The 27,664-nt window shown below is 41.1% G+C and overlaps 2 protein-coding genes across 3 annotated transcripts; one reads left to right on the top strand and one right to left on the bottom strand.

Moving 5' to 3' along the window:
• The first annotated feature begins 256 nt into the window (after positions 1-256).
• POGLUT2 (protein O-glucosyltransferase 2) lies at positions 257-11,936 on the top strand. Its single transcript, XM_059819069.1, has 10 exons — positions 257-435; positions 2,611-2,816; positions 3,228-3,433; positions 4,196-4,273; positions 8,149-8,321; positions 9,365-9,602; positions 10,180-10,389; positions 10,736-10,825; positions 11,362-11,466; positions 11,681-11,936. The coding sequence occupies exons 1-10, from the start codon at positions 257-259 to the stop codon at positions 11,696-11,698; spliced, it is 1,503 nt and encodes a 500-aa protein (XP_059675052.1). The 3' UTR covers positions 11,699-11,936.
• A 2,020-nt stretch (positions 11,937-13,956) lies between these two features.
• TEX30 (testis expressed 30) lies at positions 13,957-21,811 on the bottom strand. 2 transcript variants are annotated; one of them, XM_059823873.1, is made up of 5 exons: positions 21,786-21,811; positions 19,705-19,935; positions 17,256-17,307; positions 15,525-15,730; positions 13,957-14,354 (listed from the first exon to the last, which is right to left on the bottom strand). In XM_059823873.1, exons 1-5 carry the CDS (start codon positions 21,801-21,803, stop codon positions 14,181-14,183), a joined length of 681 nt encoding a protein of 226 aa, XP_059679856.1. In that variant the 5' UTR covers positions 21,804-21,811; the 3' UTR covers positions 13,957-14,180. The 2 variants fall into 2 exon arrangements, with proteins under 2 accessions (XP_059679856.1, XP_059679863.1); XM_059823880.1 differs by lacking the exon at positions 21,786-21,811 and adding an exon at positions 21,291-21,343.
• Positions 21,812-27,664: the final 5,853 nt, after the last annotated feature.

The raw sequence follows: 27,664 nt of genomic DNA, 5'->3' as shown, positions 1-27,664 counted from the left end.
TGGGTGTGGCGGGCGATCGCCGCGCCCCGCCCCGCCCCGCTCCCCTCAGGCGCCGCGGGGATCGTCCCCTGAGGAGCCGGGCCGGCAGCCGGGCGCAGGGACAGGGCGGCAGCGGCCCCGCGATTCCCCCCCAACGCCCCATGCAGCCGCGCCGAAGGCGGGACTCCCCGGTGCCGCGGTGAGGGAAGGAGGAAGGTCCCGGCTGCGCTCCGTCCCGCGCCTCGGCGGTGTTTCTCCGTCGGGGGAAGCGCTGTAAATGCGTGCCCTGTGGCCGCTCTGCCTCGCCCTGGGAGCCGTTGCGGCGGGCGCCGCCGCGGACGGGGGCGGCCGGCTGAGCCCTGAGCGCAGCGCGGTATGGGGGCCCGGGCTGCGGGCGGAGGCAGCCCTCCCCGCTCGCTATTTTTATGTGCAGGCCGTGGACGCCGAAGGGCAGAGGTAAGCGCGGCGGCGACGGCGGCTGCTTTTCACGGAGGTTGTAGGCAGAAAAAAACCCGAGAGATCGGTTAAAAAGTCTCGTTCGCTGCCCACCGCCCCCCTCCCTGTCAGGAGGGTGAAACGAGTTGGGCGGGGAGCGGCAGAGCCCTCGACGCGCCCTTCCCCAGGCATCAGCACCCCCCCACGGGTGCGCGGGTGTGCAGCTTTACCCACGTTGGGCAGCCGCTGAAATACTTGCGGGCCCTGGGTCCAAATCGTAATTGCTGGATTTCTTGTGAGGGAGAGAAGCGTCCTGCTCCCCTAACCTTGGATCGCAGCCGTGCCCCGTCCTCGGCGAGGCTGACCCTGCCTGCCCATGTCCCAGCTGAACCACTTTCACCTTTTAGGCAGAAATTTACTTGGGATTTTCCTGTAGAAAGGGAAGTCTGAAGGTTCCCTATGTGTCTTTTTCTGTATATCACTTAGAAAAAGCTAATTAATCTTTTTAGGAGTATCAAATAACTGCACAAGGGAATGAGATGAGAAAAGAGGATGAAAAAGTTCAACAGCAAAACGTGTATTAGTCCAACCAACAATTTATGATTTATTCTGCTTTGTCAAAACTTTAACTAATATGATTAACTTATGATATATCTGATCAGGCGTCCAGCTTGTTTCCACTGTTAGGAACATCAGTATTTCTCCTAAACGTGTAGGCACAGGACTAGTAGAATCATTTACGAATTACTATTGAGGCCATTAGTTTTCAGAGGACACTCATGGTTTTCCATTTGTACAGGAAACCATGGCCATACAAGCTACATAGGAGCTCAGGGTGCTCCATCCAGGTTGTCCAGATTAGACACACTGTGCCACGTGCAGGTCTGGAAGCTGCCAGTTCAGCTTATCTTGGAGAGTAAATATTTCCTGCATTTAGTTGAACTGGCAGCTCTCTAGTATGTCTGGACAAGTTTCAGGAAAGGTGACCAGGCTGCTGGGCTGTAATCTGTAAGTTCTGCCACTCCCACCACCTCTCTCTTTATCCCAAGCTCTCCCTACATATTTGGGACCGTGTTTAAAGGGGTGGAAGAAAGTTGGCAGATGCAGCATTTTGACTGTGCCAACTTTGTTAATACTTCAATGATATGTGATAACTTCATGACTTTTCAAATTATTTTATTTGGTTTTATGGAGATTTCTCTATGGTTGGTGTATGGTGAATTTTATGGAAATGCCATAAGTACACAATGAATTACATGATCCTACTATAATGGTTTTTTCCTACCAAGACACTGGCATTTGTAATAACCTTTTCTTTCCCCTGTGTGAGCTACCGTAACAATTAAGAAGTTTAACTTTGTTCTTTACTTCCTTAAATAATACCTGGAAAATAAAGTAATCTGGAAACATTTGGCATCTGTATGTAAAATACAGACTTATTAAGCTGCTAAAGTGAAGCTTGTTCTAGTATTTTTTTTTATAGAATCATAGGATAGTTTGGGTTAGAAGAGACTTTTAGAGATCACCCAGTCTGACCTCCCTGCCATGGGCAGGGACCTCTTTCACTGGATCAGGTTACTCAAAGCCCATCCCACCTGACTTTGAACACTTCCAGTGATGGGGCATCCACAGCTTCTCTGGGCAACCTGTTCCAGTGTCTCACCGCCCTGGTTGTAAAGAATTTCTTCCTTATATCCAATCTAAATCTTCCCTCTTTCAGTTTAAAACTGTTGGCCCTTGTCCTGTCCTTACAGGACAGGGCAACAAGATACATCTACCAAGATCCATTTATCTGCATGCTCTCTACCTTCCCATCATTTTACACTTGAGCTAATATCAATCAAGAGCTATACTGGATTTTTAAAGGTGCTCTGTTTCCATGTAATCAAAAACCGTATTTCCCACACTGTTCAACATGTAGGGCGCCAAGTGATTTTGGACGTGTGTTGCTGAATATCTGTGTGGAACCTTTTTGATACCTAATGCTTCTAACAGCATGAGACGTTTTAGGTAGCCTGACAAAATTCTCTTTGGAAAAATCATACCTTGCTTGTGAACATGAGGATGTGCTCCTAAAGGCCTAGCGTGGCTCAGTGAAGTCACTGGAAATCTGTCAACTTGAAAAGGAATGGATCAGACTAAGAAAGCTGTTGTGTGTTTCATTTTTTATTAATCTCCTACTTATTCTCTGGGTAGGTTCACTTCATCACCAGGTGAAAATGCATTCCAGGTGAAGATCACTGCTCCTGATGAACAGTTCACTCGGGTTGGTGTGCAAGTATTAGACAGGCAAGATGGTTCCTTCCTTGTGAGATACAGGATGTATGCAAGCTACAAAAATCTGAAGATAGAAGTCAAAACTGGAGATAAACATGTTGCAAAGTCTCCATATATTTTAAAAGGTAAGAAGCAGCACTACACACAGATTCCTATCATGGCTTTTTCTCACAAACTGTGTCCTAGAATGTATTCTAGGTTTAGCATAGGATTCTGCAGGACCTCAGTACTTCTCTGGACTATCAAATTCCATTGGAATTATGGATTCATTATAAGTGTCCTGCATGTACTATTCAAAATAATAAACAAATGCTGTGAAACTGTTGCCTGGCAAATACATGTAGAGGGCTCACACAGAAGCCGATGTAGCTTGACATGACTCCATTGGAGTCAAAAAAAGTTCAGACGTGTCCATTTAGAGTCGCTGAAGGTTTGACCCTAAGCTATGAATGCTTAGTGCCTGACCCTCTTTTGTGATCTCAACAGCTCAATAGTGTGACTTATTAAAAATAAAATAATAATTGTGTTCCTGATAGGACCTATTTACCATGAAAACTGTGACTGCCCTCAGGAGGAGAGCAGTGCATGGCTGGAAGAGATGAACTGCCCTCAGATCATTCCGCAGATTCAAAGAGACCTAGCAAATTTTCCCACTGTTGATCCAGATAAGATTGCAAAAGAAATTCCACAAAGGTTTGGACAAAGACAGAGTTTGTGTCATTACACCATCAAAGATAATGAGGTACGGAATGGGTTGATCTGAAGTCCATACAGGGGTTTGGTGGCAAGTCATACAACTAGGCTGTTTGGCTGTTCCCAGTTGAAAGGCTTCTTGTAGTCTGTTCTTTAAGAAACTTCCTTTGCTGGCTTCTCTGTCCTTGAATATTTTGCAGTTTGTATATGAGCTTAGCAATATCTGTCCTACTTTGTAGAGGGCTTTTTGTCCACGTTACAACTGCAGCACAGGGAAGGCAAATTACTTTCCAAGCAATCAATATGAGTACTGGGCACAGACCCAAGTCTCCTAAATGCTAATTCAGTTTCCTGTTCTCTGAGTAATATTGCTGTGGAGTGTCACGATCATCTAATTTGACATGGACCAATAAATTACGTTGTACATAATTCTGAGGTAAAGAAATACCACTTTTAGCTCCACTGAGGATCAGAGCTACAATTCTTTTTAACAAAACTGTACTGACTTCAGTAGTTTCATATGGAAATGAGAAAAATGGAACACAACAGAAACAGGCAACCGCTTTCTGTTTCCATGAGACAGACCTAAAACATCTGCAAAAGCGAGCAAAGCTTGTCCTTTTTTTCTTTGGTCACTTTTTTGTGACAAGTTAGAGAGATGAGATTTCTAAAGCTTCCTAGCTGATTCATAGATCTGTACAGCCATACAATCTATCTGACTAGTTACTAAGTGAGTAAAGGAGCTCTAAATTGTGCCAGCCATTCTCTGAAATGAAAATGCCAGACCAGTAAAACCTTTGTTAATTTTCAGGTTTATATAAAGACGTATGGGGAACATGTTGGCTTCAGGATTTTCATGGATGCCATACTGCTTTCTTTGACAAGAAAAGTGAGTATGTCTGTACAGTCATTTATTCTGTATGACATAATGTATAGAAGCCTGGGCTCAACAGATATGCTTCTGCATAGTTGTTGCTATTTCTGTTAAAAAGCTTTTCTTGTTCTTTGATTAATAATGGAAAGGTCACATGGATTTTCCTTGTTTGAAGTTGGCATGTTCTAGAATGCTATCTGATCAGTGTATGGAGTATCACAAATGTTAATTGAATAGCAGGCTTTTATAGGCAAATTTGATAAATTTGGACAGAGTGTGGATTTTTTTCTGTAGACTAAATAAATCATCCTGTAGCATCTAATAAAAAATTCTGTCTCTGCTACTACATTTTACAGGATGACTGAAAAAAAAAAAAGGGAATGTATATTGTTCGCCATTAAATTCCGTATGTTGAAAACAAGACAGGAAGGGTTGAGAAAGAGCACCAAAAGCTCAACAGGTGGTATGAGGGGAAACTCCCTTGATGTACAAGGAAAAAGCACCACGCAGACTCTTTCCTAGGGAAGCTTTGGAAAAAAACTAGCATTATGTACATAGTGACAGGCTATGGCAGGGCTGAAGTTTCAGCACACACAAATATGTGATTATTACATAAAGAGAGAGTAGTAAGAGAAATATGAAGATATCTGAGTTAATATCTATTTTTGACTATAAAAAGACAAAGCACTTTGCCTTTTAAAAAGGAGAGAAAGAAGAGAGAGGAGCTACTGAAGTATGGAGTTGTTCATCTAAAAATATTCCTTACAAATCTAATAAAATATAAACACATTATTTATAAGCAGCTGGAAGAGAAGGTAATTGGTATGAAACAACATGGATTTATCATAAAAAAATAAGTCATAACTATATAATTTCTTTCTATAACAAGGTAACAGGCTTCCTGTATGAGAGTCAAGTATCTTAATTTTAGTTAGGCTTTTGAGGGTAAGTCTCACAAGTTTCTCATAAACAAGATAGGAAAACTTTGCCCAGAAGAAACTACTGTAACCTGCTTGGAAAGCCTTACTTAAATAATAGTTGCCAATGTTTCCAGAGAGGTGAAAGGTGTCACAAATATATTCTTCAGAGATTTGTCCTAGATTCAGTCCCCATTTAATAACTTCCTTATATTTTGACTGAATGATGGACTACAGAATATGCTTACTGAATTTTCAGATAACAAAAATGAAAGAACCTGCAAGCACCTCATGGTACAGCATCATTATTAAAAGTTTTCTTAACAAGTAAGAGAAATTGTATGGAAAAATGGATAAAGTAAAGTGACAAGGGCAGGATACTACACAAAAGCTGGATAAGTCATGTAGTTATGACACCTTTTAAAATGGGGAGTGAGTAGTTATTTTCCACAGAAAAGCGTGAAGGTTACAGTGTCACAAATTTAATGTGAGTCAACAGTGGCATGCTGTTGTGAAAAGCTAAACACACACATGAAAGAAATGTAAAGTAACCTTTCCACTACACTCAGGATTAATAATGGATCAGTTATGCCACTGTGTCTGCCTTTCGGTGTCATGCTTCAAGGAAGATTGTTCAATTACTGACATTGCACAGGGAAGTGGTAAGAATGACTAGACATACAAATGAAGATTCATTTAAGTGGGGATTGTTTCATGTAACAGTGTCTAAGGGAAGACATGAATGTAGCCTTTAATTATCTAAAAGGTTGTTCTATGGAAGATGAAAGTAAGCTGTTCTCGGTGTCAGTAGTGTCGGACAAGAAATGATGGAATTAAATTGCATCAAAGGTATTTAGGCTAAGTATTGGAAAAGATTTGCTAACTCCAAAGACAGAAACTGTTTACAGATCTAGAAAACATAATTTGTCTCAACCCCCTTGAATACTTCAGGAATTTCTATTAAGACAAGTGTCATTGAAAGACAGTAGATCTATTGGGTTGGAGAAGATGATGTAACCTGTTGAATGATTCTGCCACTGAGGATGTAGATAAAACATAATTCGTAGCTTTTCTATGTCCGTTATAACCATTAGATGGCACTGTACTAATAAAGTTTAGTGCTGAAGATTAGAACATGTAGCCAAACTCCCTTTGAAATGAAGGTTCACAATAAAACCTTTTCTGTCGGCCTGTATACTGAAGACAAAAAGTACTGCTTCGGGTCTCTGTCTTTAGAATTTCTGGATGTCTCCGCCAATGGTTTTCCCGTGTCATCAAGTTAGAGAATAATATCTTCAGCCATTTAGGAGGGTGTTTGATATTTGGCAAATTACTGATTTCTATCTCTGTCCATAAAGATAATTTAAATTAGAAACTTAATGAAACCTATTTGGGCCACAGAAGAATCCTGAAATGTTAGCCTGTGACTAGCCATTCTGATCTGAAGAATAATGGGTTTGAGAGGAGAAATGCTTTGATGCATATATATGATGAGGAGCCAGCAATATGTTTAAACTCTATTTTTACGTGTATATGTATATTTTAATTTGAGAATTATTAATATTCATAATTGTTCTTTCCTCAGAGAAGATCTTTGCTCATGTAGATATTAAGATAGTTGATAACACTTGAACAAAACGTCCTAATCACACACATACGATCATGATCTCTAAATTATCTGTCAGGATAGAGATCTTGGAGTTATTCGAACAGTTTTCAAAAAATGCAAGTATAATAATCAGATGTTTGTAATAGTCAAATACCCAATTAAGACTTGTTAAGGAGGGAGGCAAAAAAAAAGAAAAAAGATTATGTCACAATATAAAACCTGTGACATGCCTATCTTGTGAAAATGGTGCAGTTCTCATTTCACTTTCTCAAAAAGAACTGCACAGCAAGAAGGCTGTTCAGGCATGCAAAGACAAGCTAATTTGACTAGGATTCTTTTGCTTTGAAAGAGGCAACTGAGGGGGATGTAGTGGATATTTATATTTTTAAAAAATGAATGTCATGAAGAGGGTGAACTAAGAACAGATAACGGCATCAGTTCCACACTGACATTATACATGCCTTCAGGGTTCTGTAAAACTCAACCATATGTCGCCTTCAGCCTTCTGCTCTCCAAATTGAAGTATCCCACCATTTTCAGTTTCTCTTCACAAGGCAGCTCGTCCATCCCTATCCTAGTAGCTGCCTTTCTTTTTACCTTCTCTTACTTTGTTTGCAAATACGAGAACCACGCACAATGCTCAAGGTGGGGGTGCATCAAAGTTTCATATAGCAGCAAAATTGTGCCCTCTGTCTTGTTACAATATTTTCCTGGCCATCAATAATATTTTGCTTGCTTTTTGGCTGTGACAGTGATTTCAGATATGGTTCCATACTACCAACTATTTTAAATAAGTGAGGCTGTTATGATTAATAATTAACCCCAGCACTGACTAAATGTGGTCTTCCCATCATGGCTGTTAATTTCTGTTACTTCTCTTCTGTTGGATTTAGTCATCATGCAGACATAGGACAAATCAGTTCACTGATGTGACAGAAAACTAATTTACCACCCAACAGCAGTTCTCTATACAGTCAATAAGGTGGTTCAACTTACCTTGGAACTATACGATTGCTTACTAGATCCCCTGCTAGCCTGGTACAAAGATTGTGTGGCCAATCGTGAAGTATAACAAGAGACCATCCTCTAAACTGGGGTGTTCCTATCCCTTAAAAAAAAGAGAGCGCCTTTATGTGACTTTGTGCAAATCTTTTAAAAAAAACTGTTATCCTGTAGGCTTTATTCTCTGGTCTCAGTATTTCTAACATGTTTCTAAACTTCAACGATTTATTACAGGCACATTAAGTATATTAGAGACCTGGCTATTTTTTCTCTTAGTGAGGTTGTTTTCAAAATGCAAGATGCCAGCAGAAGAATACTGCTTTGTATTAAAATGCATTTGTGCCTACTTTGCTTCTGTTTAGGTGAAAATGCCAGATGTAGAATTTTTTGTTAATTTGGGGGACTGGCCTCTGGAGAAAAAGAAGTCCCCACAGAATCTGCACCCCATCTTCTCATGGTGTGGGTCCAGTGAGTCAAAAGACATTGTCATGCCAACATATGACTTAACAGACTCAGTTTTGGAGACTATGGGACGGTAAGAAATCGCTTAAAATTTTCACAAAATTCACAGTGAATGATCTTCCAAGAAGATACTTGTATTAACAGCATATTAACTGTTTTACTCTTTATTTATTCATTGAGACATTGGCATCCTGTAGGCAGGCAATAACTGTGTAATCAATATCTTAACATTAACCAAGTTATGTATTATACAACATAAATTACATATATTAAAATACTTCACTGTTTTGTTTAAAAAATCAAAATTAATCTAAACATGGTCAAGTCATTGATGAAAACAGCACTTAGAGGGAATGTTTCAAGGGTAGGTATTTTGTTTGTCTGCTTTGTTTCCCCTCCATGAACATGTTGACAACTGGCCAGGTCTCTCTTTTCCTGATTTCCCTGGAATCTTTTTTCTATACCTTTTAAAGCCCTATGCAGCCAGAATTCTCAGCCATCTCCCACTTTGATTACTGATCATAACTGGCCTTTGTAACTGCTCTGTCACCGTCTTGAAACACTACAAAGCCGGCTTCTAAGAGATCTTTGTTACCCACTTTGAACTTGTTTATCGTTTCACTGCGTTCATTTCAGGTTCCTTGTCTTTATTATCAAGACTTTTCTTAAATTTTCTCCTTTCTGCCCCCCCAATTTATGTATTTTCATTTGACAAAGGAAGTTAAATATGTTGCATTAAGCTAATTATATAAAAACCTTGCTTTGGACTATTGTGACTGCCTCATCACCATGATTAGCTATTGCATTACCCTGTATCACGTTCATCTGTCTGGCAACCATATCCACTTTTAGCCACTTTTTTCCATGACAACTGACAGGTACTCTTTCCACATGCCATGTTGTCATTCAACTGATGCTGTCTTGCCACAGGCCTGTGAACTTGACGTTCCTTATCTATTTTTATCGCTGCAAAAATACTGATACAATACATGAGTGTGCTCGTGACTTACCTTCATCCTTGGTATTTACCTATTGGTACTGTAAACTCTTTTAAGTAATTGCACTTAAAAAAATTTCCAGTAGGCTTCACTACTAAATCACTTCTTTCTCTTCCAGAGTGAGTCTGGATATGATGTCAGTTCAAGCAAATACTGGCCCATCATGGGAAGACAAGAATACCACAGCATTCTGGAGAGGACGTGACAGCCGCAAAGAGAGGCTTGAACTTGTAAAACTGAGCAGAAAATACCCAGAGATCATAGATGCTGCTTTCACAAACTTTTTTTTTTTTAAACATGATGAAAGCCTCTATGGCCCCATTGTTAAGCACATTTCATTTTTTGATTTTTTTAAGGTAAGCCAGTAACCATTTTTCATAGAACTAGGTTCTCGGTGTTTCCCATTATCAAATAACTTTGTAAATATTATTGATGATAAAGTGATTTTTAGTTTTTCAGCACACCACCAGTAACAAGCATGAATAGGCATGCCTCCAGTGGGATTAACTGCTATGTAGCACTTAAACTGAGGATAATAATGTTTGCTTTATATCTAAAGGTTCTGTAGAACCTTGTGTAATCTATGTAACTCCAAGTTCCTTTTTATTTCTTTTTCCTGATTCAGCGGTCAGGACTACTAACATAACTAACATAGTGGGAAAATCAGTGGATGAAGTGGCACATCTTACCCTCACATCCAAGAATGAGCGTCTAAGAATTTCCGGAGAACTTAATGATGAAGAGGGCATCTCTGTGTACCCTGCACTGTGATGAATCCCAAACTAAATAATAAAAGCTACTTAAACATTGATGCTTGCCTAGCCAATCCTACATTTCTCAATATCGGCAAGTCAGTAACACCAGTGCCCTCAGAATAATCCAAGCTACTTGGATCTTCTGTTTGTTAATAATTTATGGTCATTTTCTTTCCAGTATAAATACCAAATCAATATTGATGGCACGGTGGCAGCATACAGATTGCCCTATCTACTAGCAGGAAACAGTGTGGTGCTAAAGCAAGACTCCATCTACTATGAGCATTTTTATAACGAGCTGCAGCCCTGGAAACATTATATTCCATTTAAAAGTGACCTGAGTGACCTACTAGAAAAAATACAGTGGGCAAAAGAGCATGATGAAGAGGTAAATATACATTTAGAAGTACTCAGCAATGTTTCTAGACAAAATAGTGCAAAAAGTGCATTTCTTTAAAACAAAAAAAAATCTATTAGAAGGACTTAAAAATTATTGTCATCAACTCTACAAATAAGAAAAACACTCTTCAAAAAATTTACCCTTAATTTGAAGTGAAATTGAACTTTGGAAAAATTAAGAGTATTTTAAAAGAATGCCTTACTTTTAAAATTAAGAATGCATAAATAAAAATAAGTTATCCTAAATTGTCAACACTATACTTAACTCCAGAATCAATGCTGAAATAACTACTATTTTCTGAGAATTTTAAAAAAACTATTTTTTTCTTTGGCAGGCAAAAGATATTGCAAAATCTGGACAAGAATTTGCAAGAAACAATCTCATGGGGGATCATATTTTTTGTTACTATTTCAAACTTTTCCAGGTTAGTGTATTTTTAATGGCTGCCACAAAAATAGAAATCCTACAGAAAGAATTCAAGGCAGCAGAGCTGCTGGAAATTGGCCAGTCCAGTACTTGAAGCCACAAAGCAAGCAGCAGCAATTAAGAACTCCAGTTGGTTTACAAACCTTGCATGCAGTTATTTCCTATGAAACCCCTTAAGACTATGCTGGCGGTTTGAGAGGAGCAATCGGATCCCATAAATCTTGATCTAATCTGCAAGAATATGTTGCCCACAATGACCAAAGAATTCCACATCAGTCGCACACCCTGTGAACCACAGCTGAAAATAGCTGTGCATTAGCACCGAGATAATCAAAACTCCAGTGTGGCAGCCGAAGGGGCTCCTGTCTGCAGTTAAGCGTCTGCTTACCCTGTCTGTGACACGGTATGGAGTAACAGGTTGTATAGCCCCAGAGTTTTAATAGAATTACTCAGCTGAGTTGGTGCAGTATTTACAACCAGATGTACAATCTAACAAGTTTATGAATTAACGATACCTTCCTTTTTTAAAACTAGCAATATGCCAGCTTGCAAGTAAGTGAGCCAAAAATCAGAGATGGGATGGAGAAAGTCCAGCAGCCTGACGATGACCTTTTTCCATGTACTTGCCACAGAAAAAAGGTATAGTACATACACTGTTAAATGTAAAGTGCTGCCTGTCTTCAGTTCATAGTCAACCGAATTGGAACAGCCATTTCATGGGCCTGATAGCCCGCGGTATCAGTTACCATTAACACCTATTGAACTTAGAAACATTTCTTAATATATTTGCAGGACTAGACAGTTAAAAGTTGAGTTTCCAATTAACTGAAAAACGTTTCTTTCTTGACTACAGGCCAAAGATGAACTCTGACAGAAAGAAATGAAATAAGTTTTTGAATATTTACCTACCTTCACAATGCCTTCTTAAGGACAAAAGAAAAATTTGGATTTAAATGCCAGTGGATATTGTCAATGGATACTATGAAGTTTACTGTATCATGATCTACGTATGGAAGAAGACCAAGCACCCCCTATTCCCTTTCTATCATGCAGTGGTTGCAGAGCCTTGTTCAAAAACATTTTTATAATTTTTTTTTAAATAAAAAACATGTTTGTATCAGTCATGTGTTACTGTCCTCAGATACCTTGGAAATGCAGATACTTCTTACTCATGCTTGTTATACTGAGTCTATTCACAAGCGTGTTCTGCAAAAAAGGGCAGATAAAACTTCTAAATCTACTCCCCCACCCCATGTGGCCATCCAAAGTCATCTTTTTCAGACCATAACTTTGTTCCTTCTGAGAGAACCAGTATTCTCAAAGACAATGATAGGGGGTTTATAATACAATACAGGACACTTTAGGAATATTAAATAAAAGTTTTAATTTCCATACAATTTTTCACAGATGCTTTATCTGTGAAACTCAGTCTGTTCGGCAATGTGAAAAAAATTAAGTAGCATTTGAACAGTGACTACTGAAACTAAACCAATCATTGTTTCAACAGTCTAGCCTATTTTTAAAATACCTGTGTTCCACTGATACTAATTCAACTGTTATTTTCAACATATCAACATCATCTGAAAATGATCCATAGGTGGATTTAAAGTCAAGTCTAAAGTTAGTGCATATGTTTCCAGTCCAAAGTGAGGATTTATTTTCTAACACAGCCAGTCAATTTAAAAAACACATGGTTATTTTCTTTGCAAACATTTAGATGTGTGCTATGCTTATTGAACAACATGACTGCTGGGAGATCAGCATTCTTGAGGCATCTTTTGAGAAACAACGGAAGAATATTGTATTTGATTTTTAACCTTCACCTGCCTGTTATTTTTACTATAGTAAAAGCAAGCCTAAGGAATAGTTTGTTTGATCATGTGGCAAACAATACATGTTATAATTTAACTATGCTAGCTTATGGTCTTGAATAGATTTTTTTTATACAATACAGCACCAAAATAAAGCTATCCAATCTAAGCACCGGGGCAGAAGAGCGTAGAAATCCTCTCAGCTCACCAGGGCTGACTTGACATACATTTAAGCAGCTCTGCAATATCATACTAACAGCTCCTCCCAAGAACAGCCTCCAGCTAAAGCTGCCTGTCAGCATTCAGCTGGTCGCACTGCAGCGGCAAGCTGCAAGCCCTAAGATGCAGAATAACCGTAGCAGGTTTTAGGGAACTCTTGGCCATGGAGATGAGACCACCATCTCAGGAGACAACGCCAAGATGCTTTTCTCAGGACCAACCAGCCATTTCATCTCAGGGATCATCATTCAGCTGATACTTGCTGATGACTTGGCTGAAAGCAATTAATATATTGCTATAATCTTGGGTTATACCAACAGGTTACTCATAGCCCATAATGGGGAAGTCTGCAGCTGCAAGCACACACAAAGTGTTTCATCCACTCTGCAACATTTGGGCTCAGCTGAAGACCTGAATTCCTTCTGCTAATGGGTAATGAGGTCCAGACCCAAACATGCCTCTTCAGAGCCCTCCTGACAAGCCTTCTGCAACATGTCATACCGGAGGCAGAACTGCTTCCTCTTCGAGGAGTTCTTCCACCAGTATAAACGTAATTTGTCTTTTATCAGTTTTTATTTAATAGTCTTCCACACCCATCTCTCCAAAGGGCCTCTGTAATCAGTCCTTTACGCAAGGGAAGTTGCTGGAGGGTGACTTTTCAAAACTCACCCACATCCCTTGCTCCTCATGCACAACTGTGCCTGCATTACCTCCTCCTCCTCCCCACACAGGCCCAGAATCTGGCTCCTTAGGGTAGTGACATTGTAAATGACGAGAGATCCTCCACCTGCCTCACAGGTTTTGAAGCACATTAGAGTGCCAGGATACAGCACCAAGGCAGAGAGTAGTACAACCCGTGCTGGCCAGCCTCGGGGGCTGTGCTCGCAGAATTCTACAAATCAGTAGGTTTTAATTTCAAACAAGTACAGCATCAGTAATATACCCAGAAATTAAATGCATCTAAAAATTTGGTGTCAAAATAGATTCTTTCCAGTATATTACTTCAAATATCAGTCAAAAGCATTTACTTGTTAATGCAGAGCATTAAGTGTTGTTCACAGTTATGTGCATAGAAATACAGAAAACAACGCTGCCATGGTATTAAATATTTGGTACATTTTCTTCCTTCCTTTAAAAAGTTCTTTATTGTTTTGCATATTTTTTTTCATTCACACAAAAATATTTTATTTGCATTTACACCGAGACCTCTGAAAGTACCTGTTTTTTTTAAAACATACATCTCTCAGAAATAACAAACTCGTATTTGCTACATTTAGGAAAACCTAAATAACGATACTACTTAAACACTGCAAATCATTCAAATCATTTGTGCTCCAGTTCAATATTCTCTCTAAGCCAAGAAAAAACTTGTGCATTTATTTCTTCCATGACATCGTCTGTTGTTCGTCCTTTGACTGCCATCCCATGGTTTGCTTTATCAATCCAGTGGATTTTTTTAGGGGCTTTCATGTTGCTTGCCACACCTTCTAGCAATTGCTATGGAGAAAATAAGAATGAAGAAGTTAGAGAATCAGCTGCTACAAACTGCAACTCATAGATGTCTCTGGCTTTGCCTGTGCAATACGTAACAGGCAGCTCTTGAAAACAAAATGGATCTGCATGCACATTAAAAACACGTTGACAGAAAAGATGTGATGGTACTGTGTTCAGTAATGAAATTTGCTCGAAGGTTAGCCCTCAAACACAGAACAGCAGAAAATTACAACTTCTAAAAATGCAAGGGTCACGACCTTCTGCAGGCTCCTTCCCTACACTGATGAAGGAATCCACTTTTACTGCCAGAAGGTAGTACTAGCAATAAAATGACAGAACTTCGTAAGTCAGATTTGTCTACAATGGCAGAATAGCAATATAATTCCCTAGAGACTGGCTTTGGCTCTGTTCAACTTTCTCAGCAAACAAACCTAAGAACCAGTTCAGAAATTCCCCACTAAAAGGGCACTCCAAGGATCTGCTGGTTGCTAGCCTGACTTATTTTGGTGACAACTCCACACGAAAGCATTATGACTCCTTAGAAACTGTCCAAGCATGAAAAATGCCAACTCCACACAGTCCCAAATTCAAGCTGAACTGTTCAAGACCAACAGATACCTATTTGCAAGAAAACAAGGCAGAAACCCACTGTATTCTGATCCAGCACAGGTGTTCTTCATCTCTACAAAAATACCACTTTCTACCACAGAAGTCTAACTTGTGGGTAGAACTGCTTTGCTAGAATTTGTCATAAAAATGTGACAAATGTGGACTGGTAGCATAGCACAGTGTTTATGTTTTCTAACCTGAAATGGTTAAAACATAATAGCAAATAACTTGCTCCCTCCATAGGCCACTTTTAATTTGTACAATCTTATCCTATCAAAAAAAGAGAAAACATTTAAATTAGCAGCATTTTAGTGACCCAAAGATGAGTTTGCTAAAGTGGATGATCAAGCATGATCCAGAAGTCCTAAGCAGGAAAAGAAAGCACCCCCAGGCTTCCTTATGTCCGATGAAGTTTCCTACCCAAAGCTTCCTTCAGAATATACATATATTTAGAGAAGGCTGTTAGTCAAAGTCACAGCTGTGTATACCAGTACAGACATCACTCAGACTCATTCCCATTCCTCCATACTGCCCCTTCATAACAGGACTGACAAGGGTACTCACTTTTTCACACATCTCATCTGCTGATCCTGAGACAAACAGCACCGGACACCTGATAAATAATAAATCTTCATCCCGGAGCTTAGACTGAAGTTTTGGTCGATGCAATGGGTAAGATAAACATACTAGACCTTGAATGAAGTCATCATCATCCTCCTGGCTAAGATGACGTATCACAGAGGCAGCAGCTCGTGAACCCATGGAACGGCCTTTTTTCCATGTTAAAATAAAGGAAAAAAAGTGTATCTGCTGTTACCTCATCTACATTCTGTTCGACTAAACTACTAAAAACAATCCAACTGAGTGTATTTCAGCATACCAGTAGTATAAGATGCTAGGGATGCTTTTAGTCATCTACTCCATGAAAGATATTAATACTGATTTCAACATTTTCTGCTAAACTGTTTGTCTGGTTGTATTATGTTTTCACATCCCCATTTAAAAAAGAAGGGGGAAAAAAAGAAGAAAAAAAAAAATACATGGAGAGGGATCCTTTGCAATACTGGAAAGAACAACAGCCCATTCTGGGGGCAGGAGGACGAGAGGGACAGGTCCTATGCTCCAGACCCTTGAAATTCCTGATAGTAATGCTATTACCTTGTATCATTTTTTTCATGCAACCTTAATCTGCTCAAATTAAAACTGAAGTTTTATGTGCCTTACTCCCAAAACAAATCCAGCAAGTGTTTATGCACACCTGAAACTTCAGCCTAAAAGTAAAAGTAGAAGGGGGGAAAAAAATAATGAAGTGTGAACTTGTAGCATGAGGTCAGCCAGTAACAGCAAGGGGATATCAAAATATCTCCTCAAAGATGAGGCATATGAGCTGACAATGCTCTGTAATTGAGTGTTAGAAGTGGCTGATTCCAGTGGGATTAACTTGCATCAGTGCAGATTTGGTTTCGCTTAGTCAGAGAGCATTCAGGGTTTCCCGTATCAAGTTATTCTTAATCACACCTGTCTACTTCCCTTTTTCACATGACATAACTCAGCCATTAGGTTTTATCTACCAAAACCTCCTTTGGCAAAATGGTTTGCCATTCACCAGTAATTGGAATTTTTCAAGACCTGCAGTTAAAAAGTACACATAGATTATCAGAGAACTCATACCCTGTCACTTACAAGCAACAAAGAAGTTTTCTCCCAAAGTACCTGGAAAACATGGTCTATTGCTCTTTCCTTCCTTCTTCTGGAGCGAGATCTGTGGCATCATGAGGAGGGTGAATAGGTCTAGACAGCCATGCTCTCAAGAGAATGGGGTGAAAGCTGCAGGCTGGATGTTCCCATTTGCGACCTGAGAAGCAGTGCTGCTCAAACCAGCCGCAAGAGAGCAGATCTGCACACCCGCCCTGCGCAGCCTCCAGCTACAGGGCCGGTAGCATTCAGATACCCGAATGCAGATCTGTAAGGGTGCTTGGCACCTGCATTCCCATGGCAGTCAGTGGACTGCTAAGCAATTAATGAAGGTTACAGAGCATTCAACTCTTTGTAAAGGAGGTCCTCCCAGCAGATAGCTGAGCTGCTCTCCCTGGGCAATACTGACTAGAGGGAGTTTATTCAGCTTGGTCCCACGTTAGACAGCAAGCTTTTAGTGCCCACCTCAAACTGAAATGTGTCATCCACAACTGTTCATTCACTTAACAAAGTGGGACAGACTTCAAAAATGGAGTAATTACAGATTGCCATCATTAGAGGCAGTACAAGAGAGAAAATTTTTGATAATAAAAACAATACCTGCAAGGAAGACGCCCGAAAGTTTATAATCATCAGAAAGCTTTAAGTATTCCTAAGGAAATAAGATAAAGAGAAGCATTAGAAGTCAAAATTAAAGCAACTGGGTGGCTGGGGATTTTTTTGCTTGTAGCTACTAAACACAAAATGGGACGCTCTTTCAGCACTGCAGATTAAACAAAGGACAGATACATACAAGTTTCTCTCTTGTTTTTTCACACAAATGATTTCATAGCATTTTGCAGCAACAACATAATAAACATAAGCAATTTCACATTAGCTCTCAGCAAGTCTAAAATTTAAGATGCACTATCAAGTTACCAAAGCATAAATGATTACTGTGTATCTACATAGTTACAGTAGCAGACCGTATGCACACTCTTAGGCCATCAAAAGGCAAAATAAGTTAGCAAAAATGCCCTTCACTGAGGCCAAGGTCACGTATTTCCAACAAAAAGTTTAAGACACACTCAGTTATATCTGACAGAAGAGATAAAATTCAGCAACAAATTTTTCAGTTTTTAGGAGAAAACTAATCAGATGCTATCTTAGCAGAGGCCTTTAAATTACTTTTACACAGCAGCATATTAATACAAACTCAATAATGATATTATGCTTCTTCAAAAAAGAGTGGCGAACAGATCCACATTAAAGCTAGCGAAGTCTAACTTCAAATTAATGTACATACAATCACAATGACATCATACAAATGAATTCCTTAAAAACTGGAGGGTAACTGATAGGACAAGAGGAAACGGCTGCAAGTTGCACCAGGGGAGGTTTAGATTGGGTATTAGGAAAAAATTCTTCACTGAAAGGGTTGTCAGACGTTGGAAAAGGCTGTCCAGGGAGGTGGTTGAGTCACCACCCCTGGAGGTATTTAAAAGACATGTAGGTGAGATGCTTAGGGACATGGTTTAGTGGTGGACTTGGCAGCGTTAGGTTTACAGTTGGACTTGATGATTAAAGGTCTTTTCCAACCTAAACAATTCTATAGACTTAGCTCCCCTATAAAAATGTCTCATGCTCAATGCAAAGTGCTCAAGCTACCTTCCAACGCCCCAGTAAAAGCAGCTGGATAAGCAGGAGAAAATTTCCACTCCTTCCTACGTGCTCCAGAACAGAAAGATACTCTAAGCTGATACTATTATAACAAAAGGTTGCTCATTTTAACAAAACCTAGGTACATAAAAACATCTTAAATAATGTAGCAGCAGCAGAAAGAGATGAACACATGCATATAACAGTTTAAACTGATTTTGAAATCAAAGACTATTTAGGTTCTAGGGCTGTCATATGCTACTCCCAATCTCTTTTGCCTCAAATGGGCAGTGTGCCCAGGTGGCCAAGAAGGCCAATGGCATCCTGGCCTGTATCAGAAATAGTGTGGCCAGCAGGAGCAGGGAGGTGATCGTGCCCCTGTACTCAGCACTGCTGAGGCCGCACCTCGAATCCTGTGTTCAGTTTTGGGCCCCTCACTACAAGAAGGACATTGAGGTGCTGGAGCGTGTCCAGAGAAGGGCAACGAAGCTGGTGAGGGGTCTGGAGCACAAGTCTGTTGAGGAGCGGCTGAGGGAACTGGGGTTGTTCAGTCTGGAGAGGAGGAGGCTGAGGGGAGACCTTATCGCTCTCTACAACTACCTGACAGGGGGTTGCAGAGAGGTGGGTGTTGGTCTCTTCTCCCAAGTGACTAGCGACAGGACAAGAGGAAATGGCCTCAAGTTGCGCCAGGGGAGGTTTAGACTGGATATTAGGAAAAATTTCTTTACTGAGAGAGTGGTGAAACACTGGAACAGGCTGCCCAGGGAGGTGGTGGAGTCACCCTCACTGGAGGTGTTCAAAAAAAGTGTAGATGTGGCATTGCAGGACATGGCTTAGTGGGCATCGTGGTGTTGGGTTGATGGTTGGACTTGATGATCTTACAGGTCTTTTCCAACCTTAATGATTCTGTGATTCTGTGAAATCCTCCTGCGACCCAGAGTCCCCTATTCTTTCCCCAAAGTGTTGTTCTCCCAGCTGCCAGCCATCAGAGACTCAGCACAATTCCCAGGTCAGCTTCCTTCCTCTCAAAACCACTCCCAAAGCTGTATCCCTTAATCCCCCTCCCCTCACCAAGCCCTCCCAGAACACCTACCTCTTGTTGCCATCCTAAATACTTTCATTTTTTCAAGCTGTAAGTTTTCCCACAAAACACCCTTGCTTTCTTCACATCCTTTTCTCAAGCTTTCCTTTCTCTCCCCGAACTCAAACCCACATAGTTACCACAGCTGTTCCAGCTACTGCCCATATAAAAATTGCTCCTGCTGTTTCTGTTCACAGGCAGTGCTCCATTTAGCTAACCATCACTTCTAATTTTCTCACTGTTGCTTGACTAATCTCTGCTCATAATTTAAGAAACCCAGAAGACGACACCCATGGATCTAAGATTTGGCATAACTTGGTCAATTCTTACCACAACTGTTTTGAAGGCCTTAGTCCTATAAGCAATATTAAGGCCTTTACAAGTAAACCGCAGGCACAGAACTCCATGGGATGCAAGATAGGCTGCCAAAGACACTAAGTGAGGGAAATTCATATCTCCTCCAGCTCCATGGGTAAGAATCACTCCATATGTTGATTTCTTCTCTGGGACAGAAAAAATAGCATCAAGATGTTTGTTTCCAAAAGGTATTTTCACTTTAACCTAGAAATGAAACAAAACCTAATATAATTAAAAAAGAAAAAAAAAGAAAAAAATATTCCCAGTCTACTCATTATTATGAAGAAAAATCAGACAATTAAGAAGCCAAAATTGCAAGTCCACTCTTATTTCTTCTATTTAAGAGTACTAAAAGAGTAGCTCTACCTCTGGCTCAAAGATTTTTCCATGCAATAACGGGCAAGTCACCTTATCACTCCACACCTTACTTTCTCCATTAGAAAATGAAGCATCCCTAGCTTCAAAGGATGCTTCAAGGCATAAACGGAAATGCTTCTTACCTTCTCTATATACCTATATCTAGCTATTCGAGAGCTAACTGCCAAAATTGACTTGCATGTTCAGTCTTCCACAATAAGAAAAATTAACTCTTCTGTAAGACTTAAAAATAAATAGGAAATATTAACTTTTCTATTATTACAGTTTCCTGTAGTGGAAAAAGTATTTTTATCTCCCATCTCTCACAGACATAATTAAATAAAAGAATTAAGGAAGCCTCTAAACATTTATTACAACCAAATTACTTTGAGTCTGTAGAGCCATGTGGAGTGCATAGGATTAAGAGAACTCCATGCTGGCAGCAACTGTTTAATCCTGTACCTGTAGGATCCAAGTACAAGCTTGATTGCATAGGGAAAAGACCAAAACAGAGTATTATGAAAAATGGATTTGAATATACTAGTTTTAGATATTACATGCAACTATAAGAAAAAAAACACAGGGATCACTTTTTTCATTAAGTGTTCAATAATAAATATTGACAGATGTCACAAGATACATATTTAATTTATTTGTATAATTGATATTCTAAGATAAGCAAGGCACGCACTTTCTTAACTAGCAGCCTAAACCACAGAAATATAAGATATGAAGACACAGCCCAGCAAGCATTTCCAAATTACACAGTGATAACCACTCAGTGGAGCGGCAGCCTGCATATAGTCAAAGGAGAGAGACAGCACAGGTTCAGACAAAGCCAGCTTCAGGCTGGCAGAGGGCCTCCAGTCGTGACAGACATCTGGAGGGTCTGAATGAGACACAAGACAGGCTGATGTTGAGCTAAAGGGGACTGGACAGCACATGTGCCCCTGCACGTGCTGCAACTTCTGAAAGCAAAAAGGAAAACACCCTGGGGCTGGGATGAAACACTGTTTCATGCCACCGCTGCCTCCCAAAGGCTCTCCTTGACAGCGGTCCTACACAGGCACTGCACACTGCACTCCGTGGCCTCACGGAGCTGCTACCTTTACAGCCCCTGCCCACCTGAAATGGGTGGAGGATGCCAGACAGAGAATGGCAGTCAGACGTGTGGGACAGCCAGCAGCCACGCGTGTACGTACAGAGACGGGCAGAAGTCTAAACAGCCAGAGCTGCTGCTTCCTGACTCCCAGGCCGTTGCTCAGGGAAGACGCCAGGCCAGGCAGGGCTCAGCTGCCCAACAGCCATGTTTACACCTCCCCTAGAAGGCAGAGGCGGCAGCACACACACCCCGGCCGTGTGCCACAGGCTGCGGGACCACTGCAACGCGGAACAGGCACACGGACCCCACGGGCGGTTGCTCTGCCTTCAGCCGCAGCTGCTGGGTCAGACCAAGCACCCTGCGGCCACCCCAGAGCAGCCCGGGGCCGCCCCGAGTGCCGGTGACCCCGCGGGGCTCCCCCCGGGCTCGGGGCCTCACGAACCCCTCGCCGAGGAGGGCAGCCCGCCTCTCGGCCTGTGAGGCACCCTTAACCGCCGGCCTCTTCCACGGGTGAAGGGGCAGCTGACTTCAGCTCTCCCCGGGCGGGGCGGGCCCCACCCCGCGCCAGGACCAGCCAGGACGACGGCGGCCATACCTCTGCCTGCCCGCTCATGCCGGTGACGTCACGCGAATGACACCCTCCGCTCCACCGCCGCCCCGCCGCTTGAGAGGACTTCCCCAGGGGGGGTGGCTGCCGCGGTGCTTGATTGGCCCACAGGTGTGCAAGGAGGGAGAGGGGCGGGGCCAGGCAGCCAGCCCGCGCGGGGGCTGTGGGGAGAGATAATGGCGGAGAGGGGCGGCGGGCGGAAACTGCGCAGCGGGGTGCGCGGCCGGCCCGGCGGGGGGCCCCGGCCCCGGCCCCGGCCCCGGCCCTGGCCCCGGCCGCGGCAGGTGTTGGCTCCGCTGGAGGGAGTTTTGCACGGGGAGTGGGTTGAGGTGTGTGGGGAGGCGGCGGGAGGCGTCCCTGGACTAGGCCTCCAGAGAAACCGGGGTGCTGGGGGCGCATCCGGCAACGCTCGGTAACCGGGGTGTCGGGGTGCCCGAATTACCCGCTTGTGTGGTTAAGTGCACGTCGTGTGGGCATCAGGTGCTAGTAACTGTGTCTTTAAAAACTGTTGGTCTATCAAGAAGAAACGTATTAATAATCATAGCGACTAGAGAGGGAATTGAAAAAATGATGGTTATTTAATTGCTGAAGTAATTATGTCTGAGTTACACTGTTTGGAGAGTTCACGCCATTCCCCATAAATAGTTTTTATTCCTCTGCAAGTGGAAAGTACAGGCTGCTGGTGACAATTCAAAAGAAGTAAAGACAATTGCTTAGCAATTGCATGGAAAATCAGGTTCTCGCTGACTTCCGGGGGTACGGATATGATTCTTACCGAGAGTTGGGTGTCGAGAGCAACGTCAGACGACTTTTTTGGCAGCTGTCGGCACACTGCATCTACGTGGCCGTCACGAAGAGGAGAGTCAGACTACGTGGCTTGCATTTTAGGTACAAACATACAGCCGTCCTCTGGGCTGTGCTTTGTTGTGCAATAAAAAAACTAGTGTGTTCAATAGTGTGTTTGAAACACAGCCTTATACTGATGGAAGACAGCACCAATCTTCTACAACAATGCTTGCAGTATTTACATATTGGGTATTTCACAGAGACGTCAAAAATTTTTTTCTAAAATCCTACATGGCAAGGTATCTAGTCAGAGATGTTTTCTTCCATTATCAGTGTATAAAACTGATATAAATTAGGACGCCCTATTACTTAGCTGATTGAAGATGCCATCAACAAGTGGAACTTTGTTTTTCACCTCCTAGAAAAGAAGTGTGCTCTGGCTTGTGCTCCAAGTGTCTCGCCGTCGCTTTGCCAGCTGCGTGTTGTCAAACGCTGGGATCCAAATATTGCAGCCCTCTGAGAAGGGAACCTGGCAGGGCAGCTCGGATGTACCTGCTATCTCAGTGACCACCCCTGCTGTCCGAGGACTGCCAGCTTCACAGGCAGTTTCCTGGCCCAGGCCTTATCACCATAAAATGCAAGTGTTAAGGACAGAAGTGGAGAAGTTTAGCTGTAATCAAGCTGCAAAAGACAGGGAGCTTTATTTGCCTAAATTTCTACCTTGCCTAAAAGATGTCAAGCTAAAGCGAGATGCGGAAGCGTAAACCTGAGTGAAAGGCACCAACACAGCCTGCGTGAGTTGTACGCCTTTCAGGTCACTGGGAGCTGAACTGCAGGCAGTGTTGAGGTGCTGTCTCCTTGAGCCATAGCTCATGTTCAGAGAGTCCAGCAGACTAGGGGAAAGAAAATGCTTCAGAGTAATGCCAGATGAACTTACTTGGGTAAGTTCTGATTAATACTTAACACCAATTAAGTCTTTGTAAATGAGATAAGCAAAAGGGGAGTGAGAAGATGTGTTATCCTGAAGTAGTTACAATCTCAACCCAGAACAAAGGAATGCAAGAAAAAAGAAAGAGTTAAGGAAAGGTTTGTATTATTTTTCTGGGTTTTTTTCTTCTTCATTGCTTTTTCTTCTATACTTAATGGATGCTTATGTGCTCTGGTATAGTTTATATTTTTGGTGGTGTTTTGGTTCTTTCTTGGTCTGATTTTTGCAGTCTCTCTTTAGCCCCGGTCTCCTTTCAATACTTAAAACTCTTCTCTGCATAAGCACAGTGATCAAGGTAGGGTAGCTAATATCTGGTAGAGTCCTGAGCAATACAAATGAACTTGTGAATGTGCAGAGGAAGGAGAGACTGTTGTTCTTTATTCTTCTGGTCCATGGGAATAGGGTTGGACCAGTCTATTTTTGCCACACTTTTTCTGCAATAGCTTTCCTTCTGGAAGATAAGGGTCCTTTATAGTGGCCCAAGTATTGGTAATATGTCAAAGGCTAGGAACTTCAGCTACAAATATATGTATTAGATTCCAACTCATGGGTATATATTTTATGATGGATAAATTATGTTTTTATTAATTTCTGCATATGTAATGAAATACCTTGATTTAAATGTGAAGGAATTGTTTTTTAATTTTGCAATGTAAGGCAGCTCTCATATCTAGCTACTCAAAATTAGGTTTCTGTGGTTTTAGGGGGACATTTAAGTAGATTCTGGTTGATTTTCAAGTGTGCTGAGTAACTCTTCTGAAATCCAGTAATCATTGAAAATCATAATGCCTTTCTTTACATGCCTAAATATGAATTAAGAGTCTAAGTTTAAGGTCCCACCTTTGAAAATACTGATTATAAATCTTTTCTGAACTTCTGAATTAATGTTTTTAATTAAACATCTAAGAAAACAGGGTTTCTTAGATGCATGGTATCATTTTATAACTTTAACCTTACATCACTCCTGGAAATAGAAGTTTATTCTGAAAACAATATATGGTGCATAATAATCTAAATTGGTCATCAAATACGAAAAGTATGTGATTTGACATGTCTCAATGAGAATATATGTTGTGTGTTATAATAACCTATATACTGCTGTAAGCACTTCTGACAAATTTGATATGCCAAAGACAGCTGGGTTTGAAGAAACACTGGCTGTTTATCAAAGAATGACATTATCCCAAATCTAAACTTGGGACCTGTTAACTTTCAGTAGCACATCAGACAATCCCTGTTCTTTTGCTTGGATTATAAATACAGCTTTTCATACCAGAGATTTAGCTTTATACGCAATAGGAACAACAGAGATGACCTTTCCCACTAATCTTGTATTGGAATAGTTTTGTTTAGGAAAAAAGTATAAAAATAATTATAAAAGTATAAAATTAAATGGATTTTTTTCTGTATTTCAGTGCAAAACGACTAAAGGCTGAAGAGCATGTGGGGGTCAGAAACAGACCTTTTTTTTTCTTTCTTCAAACTTCTTAATAAGAGACCATCAAAGTATTTTTTTTGTTGTTTTAGGCTGGATACGTACTGGTTTGAAAAGTTCAACTCTCCATCTAAATTAGAAACTTGGCTTTTGACCGAGACCTTTCATTTTTTCTTTTCCTGAGGATGTGGATACACAGCAGCACATGCACGTGCTGTGTGCACAGGTATCAAAAGCACCTTTACTAATTTTCTGAAAGCGATCAGCAAACTGTTGTTTGATTAGCCAGTATAATCTCCTGAGTTAAAAAGTAGTGATATCCATAACACTGACTAATTTTAACTATTGTATCATACTTCTTGAGGGTCTGAAAAGATTTTGAGGTCCTCTGGAAGGAGGAATTGATGGGCAGGCAATAAGCAGAACCACTATAATGTTCAGAAAAATATGGGATTTTAGTGTGACGCGTGTAATCCTCATGTCATTATGATGAGCCGGAGAACTCAGCCGTTTGCATTGGACGACTTTCTCCGGGAAGGGTGAAAGAGCAAGCCAGATGCTCGCATTCTGCAGATGTGGATGTCGCCTGCCAGTGAGGTCAGAAACTGTCTTGGCTGTAACTTCCCTTGGGACCTTAGGCTAGTCAGAAGGTGAATTACCGAAACTAAACTGAAACCATTTCTATTAGTGGTAATTCTGTAATTCAGGCTGATAAAATGTATTTATTAGGCGATTTGTTCATATCATTGTTTTAGTATTCTAGTTTTTCCTGTGATCTCAGCTTTCTTGTTGTGTCCATCCATCATTAAGTAGCCTATTCATAGTGTAATATATCAGTAACCCACTTACTGTAATGTGTGTTTGTTAGACGCTGACTTTTATAAACTATGACATGTACAGAGGACTTGTGTCTTTTGCAGCATTATATTGGTCACAAAGTGTGAGAGCATGGTTAACGTCAGGTAAAAAAAGTGCAATGCATAAAAACTTTCTTTCCCTTTTGATCTGCACAAGACTCTTTGGGAACATTTCTGGCTTTGTAGTTGTGGTGCTAAATGGAAGGTCCTTACTTTAATTAAGGAAGGTGTCATCATAACACGTGCTTCTGGATGTCAACTTTCGGATGCTATACATTTCTCAGGGTCTTTGTTAGGGATTTTGTATTCACTCATTGTTCTTGATAAATGCAACCACTTTGTTTTCCAGTGGCAGCTGTTACAATTTGTTCATGTGCTGGGACAGCACGGAGGACTGCTGGCGGGAGGTGGCTCTGGCTATTCTCTCCCCTTGGTTGACGGTGAACTGACCTGGCCAGGAGCCAGCGGAACAAACCTTTCTGCTCCCACTGCTGCAAGGGAAGAATTAGTAATTTTGGCATGTTGGTACAATCTTTGAGTGCTGAACTCAATTCCATGTATGTTTTCACTCTGAAGTTTCACTCTGTTTCTATCTGTTGCTTCTTTAGAAGATTAGCATGGTTAGGGATGGTAAAGAGGATTACCTTTATTTTGAACATTGTGTTAAGATCTGAAACTCTTTAACATCTAATTCTCAGTCCGAAAAACTGATACCCTCTGCAGTCATGTCATCAGTCATCCAAGTGAGTTACTTATGTGGAGATTATTCCTATCTGTAATTATAAGCACCATGTTAGAACCCCTAGATATGGGAACTCAGTACATATTGCATCTTCTTGCAAGCTCCTAGGCCATTTTCACTTCCATTAATAAATTGATTCATTCTGAGATGCTGAAAATGACATTACACCTCTCTTTACCTTTAACTCACACAGATTCACACAAATTAGAAAATGAAGCCCATTGTTTATCCATAAGTTGTCAGAGCATGGGCAACTGCAGAGTAACACTGAGACTCTGCAAATGTCTGTCATACCTTCCTCAGTTATCATTCCTCCAGGTCATTTCTTTCATTTATGCAGATGTTTGTCTTCTAACCCTGTTCTCCAAAGCATTCCAGCAATCCCTCTCAGTCTCACATTGCCTGTACATTTAAGAAGTACATTATCTACTCTCCAATCCAAGATATTTCTAAACATAGTGAGTTCCAGAAGGGAACACATGGAACCCTCTTTGATTTATTCTTCTGTTCCGATAGGCTAGGAGGAAAAATAATTTTGTTTGACACAACTTAGCAAATCCATTCTGGATAGTGTTCATCTTTAAGTAGATTTCAGTGTACACAAAGAGTGTGTATTATTTGCTTTAGTAGTGCCTAGGAACTGAAGTTAAACTGAAAGGTCTAATTATTGGCTTCTCCTTATTTTCCTCTTTTAACTTGTACATTGTCATGAATTTACATGTGTAACAGGATCTAGTTTGCTACCAACACATGCACACTAAAAGTGTTAGCAAGCAAGGAAACGAGTCTGTAGATGTTTGAAAACTGACAAATGTGGCTATGGATGGCCCCAGGCAGAATTTTTAAAAGTCCTGGTACTGATTAGAGCCGTCTTCTAGCGCACAGTGTGCCCAAAGGACAGTTCAGACACGACCTGACTATGGTCGATGAGTCTTAGGTGGGGAACGCTTACATGGCAATTGCCAGCTGCTTTAAATCCTTCTGGTGTCATGCAGAGCTATGGTCAATGCTCAGCAAACTAGTGAGTTGATCTCAGTGCATGTGCTCCACGCATCAGTG

The sequence above is a fragment of the Gavia stellata genome, chromosome 1 (genome assembly GCF_030936135.1).
Source record: "Gavia stellata isolate bGavSte3 chromosome 1, bGavSte3.hap2, whole genome shotgun sequence".
In the NCBI taxonomy this organism is placed as follows: domain Eukaryota; kingdom Metazoa; phylum Chordata; class Aves; order Gaviiformes; family Gaviidae; genus Gavia; species Gavia stellata.
The sequence above is the reverse complement of the archived record's forward strand: the minus strand, read 5'-3'. Positions and strand labels throughout refer to the sequence as shown.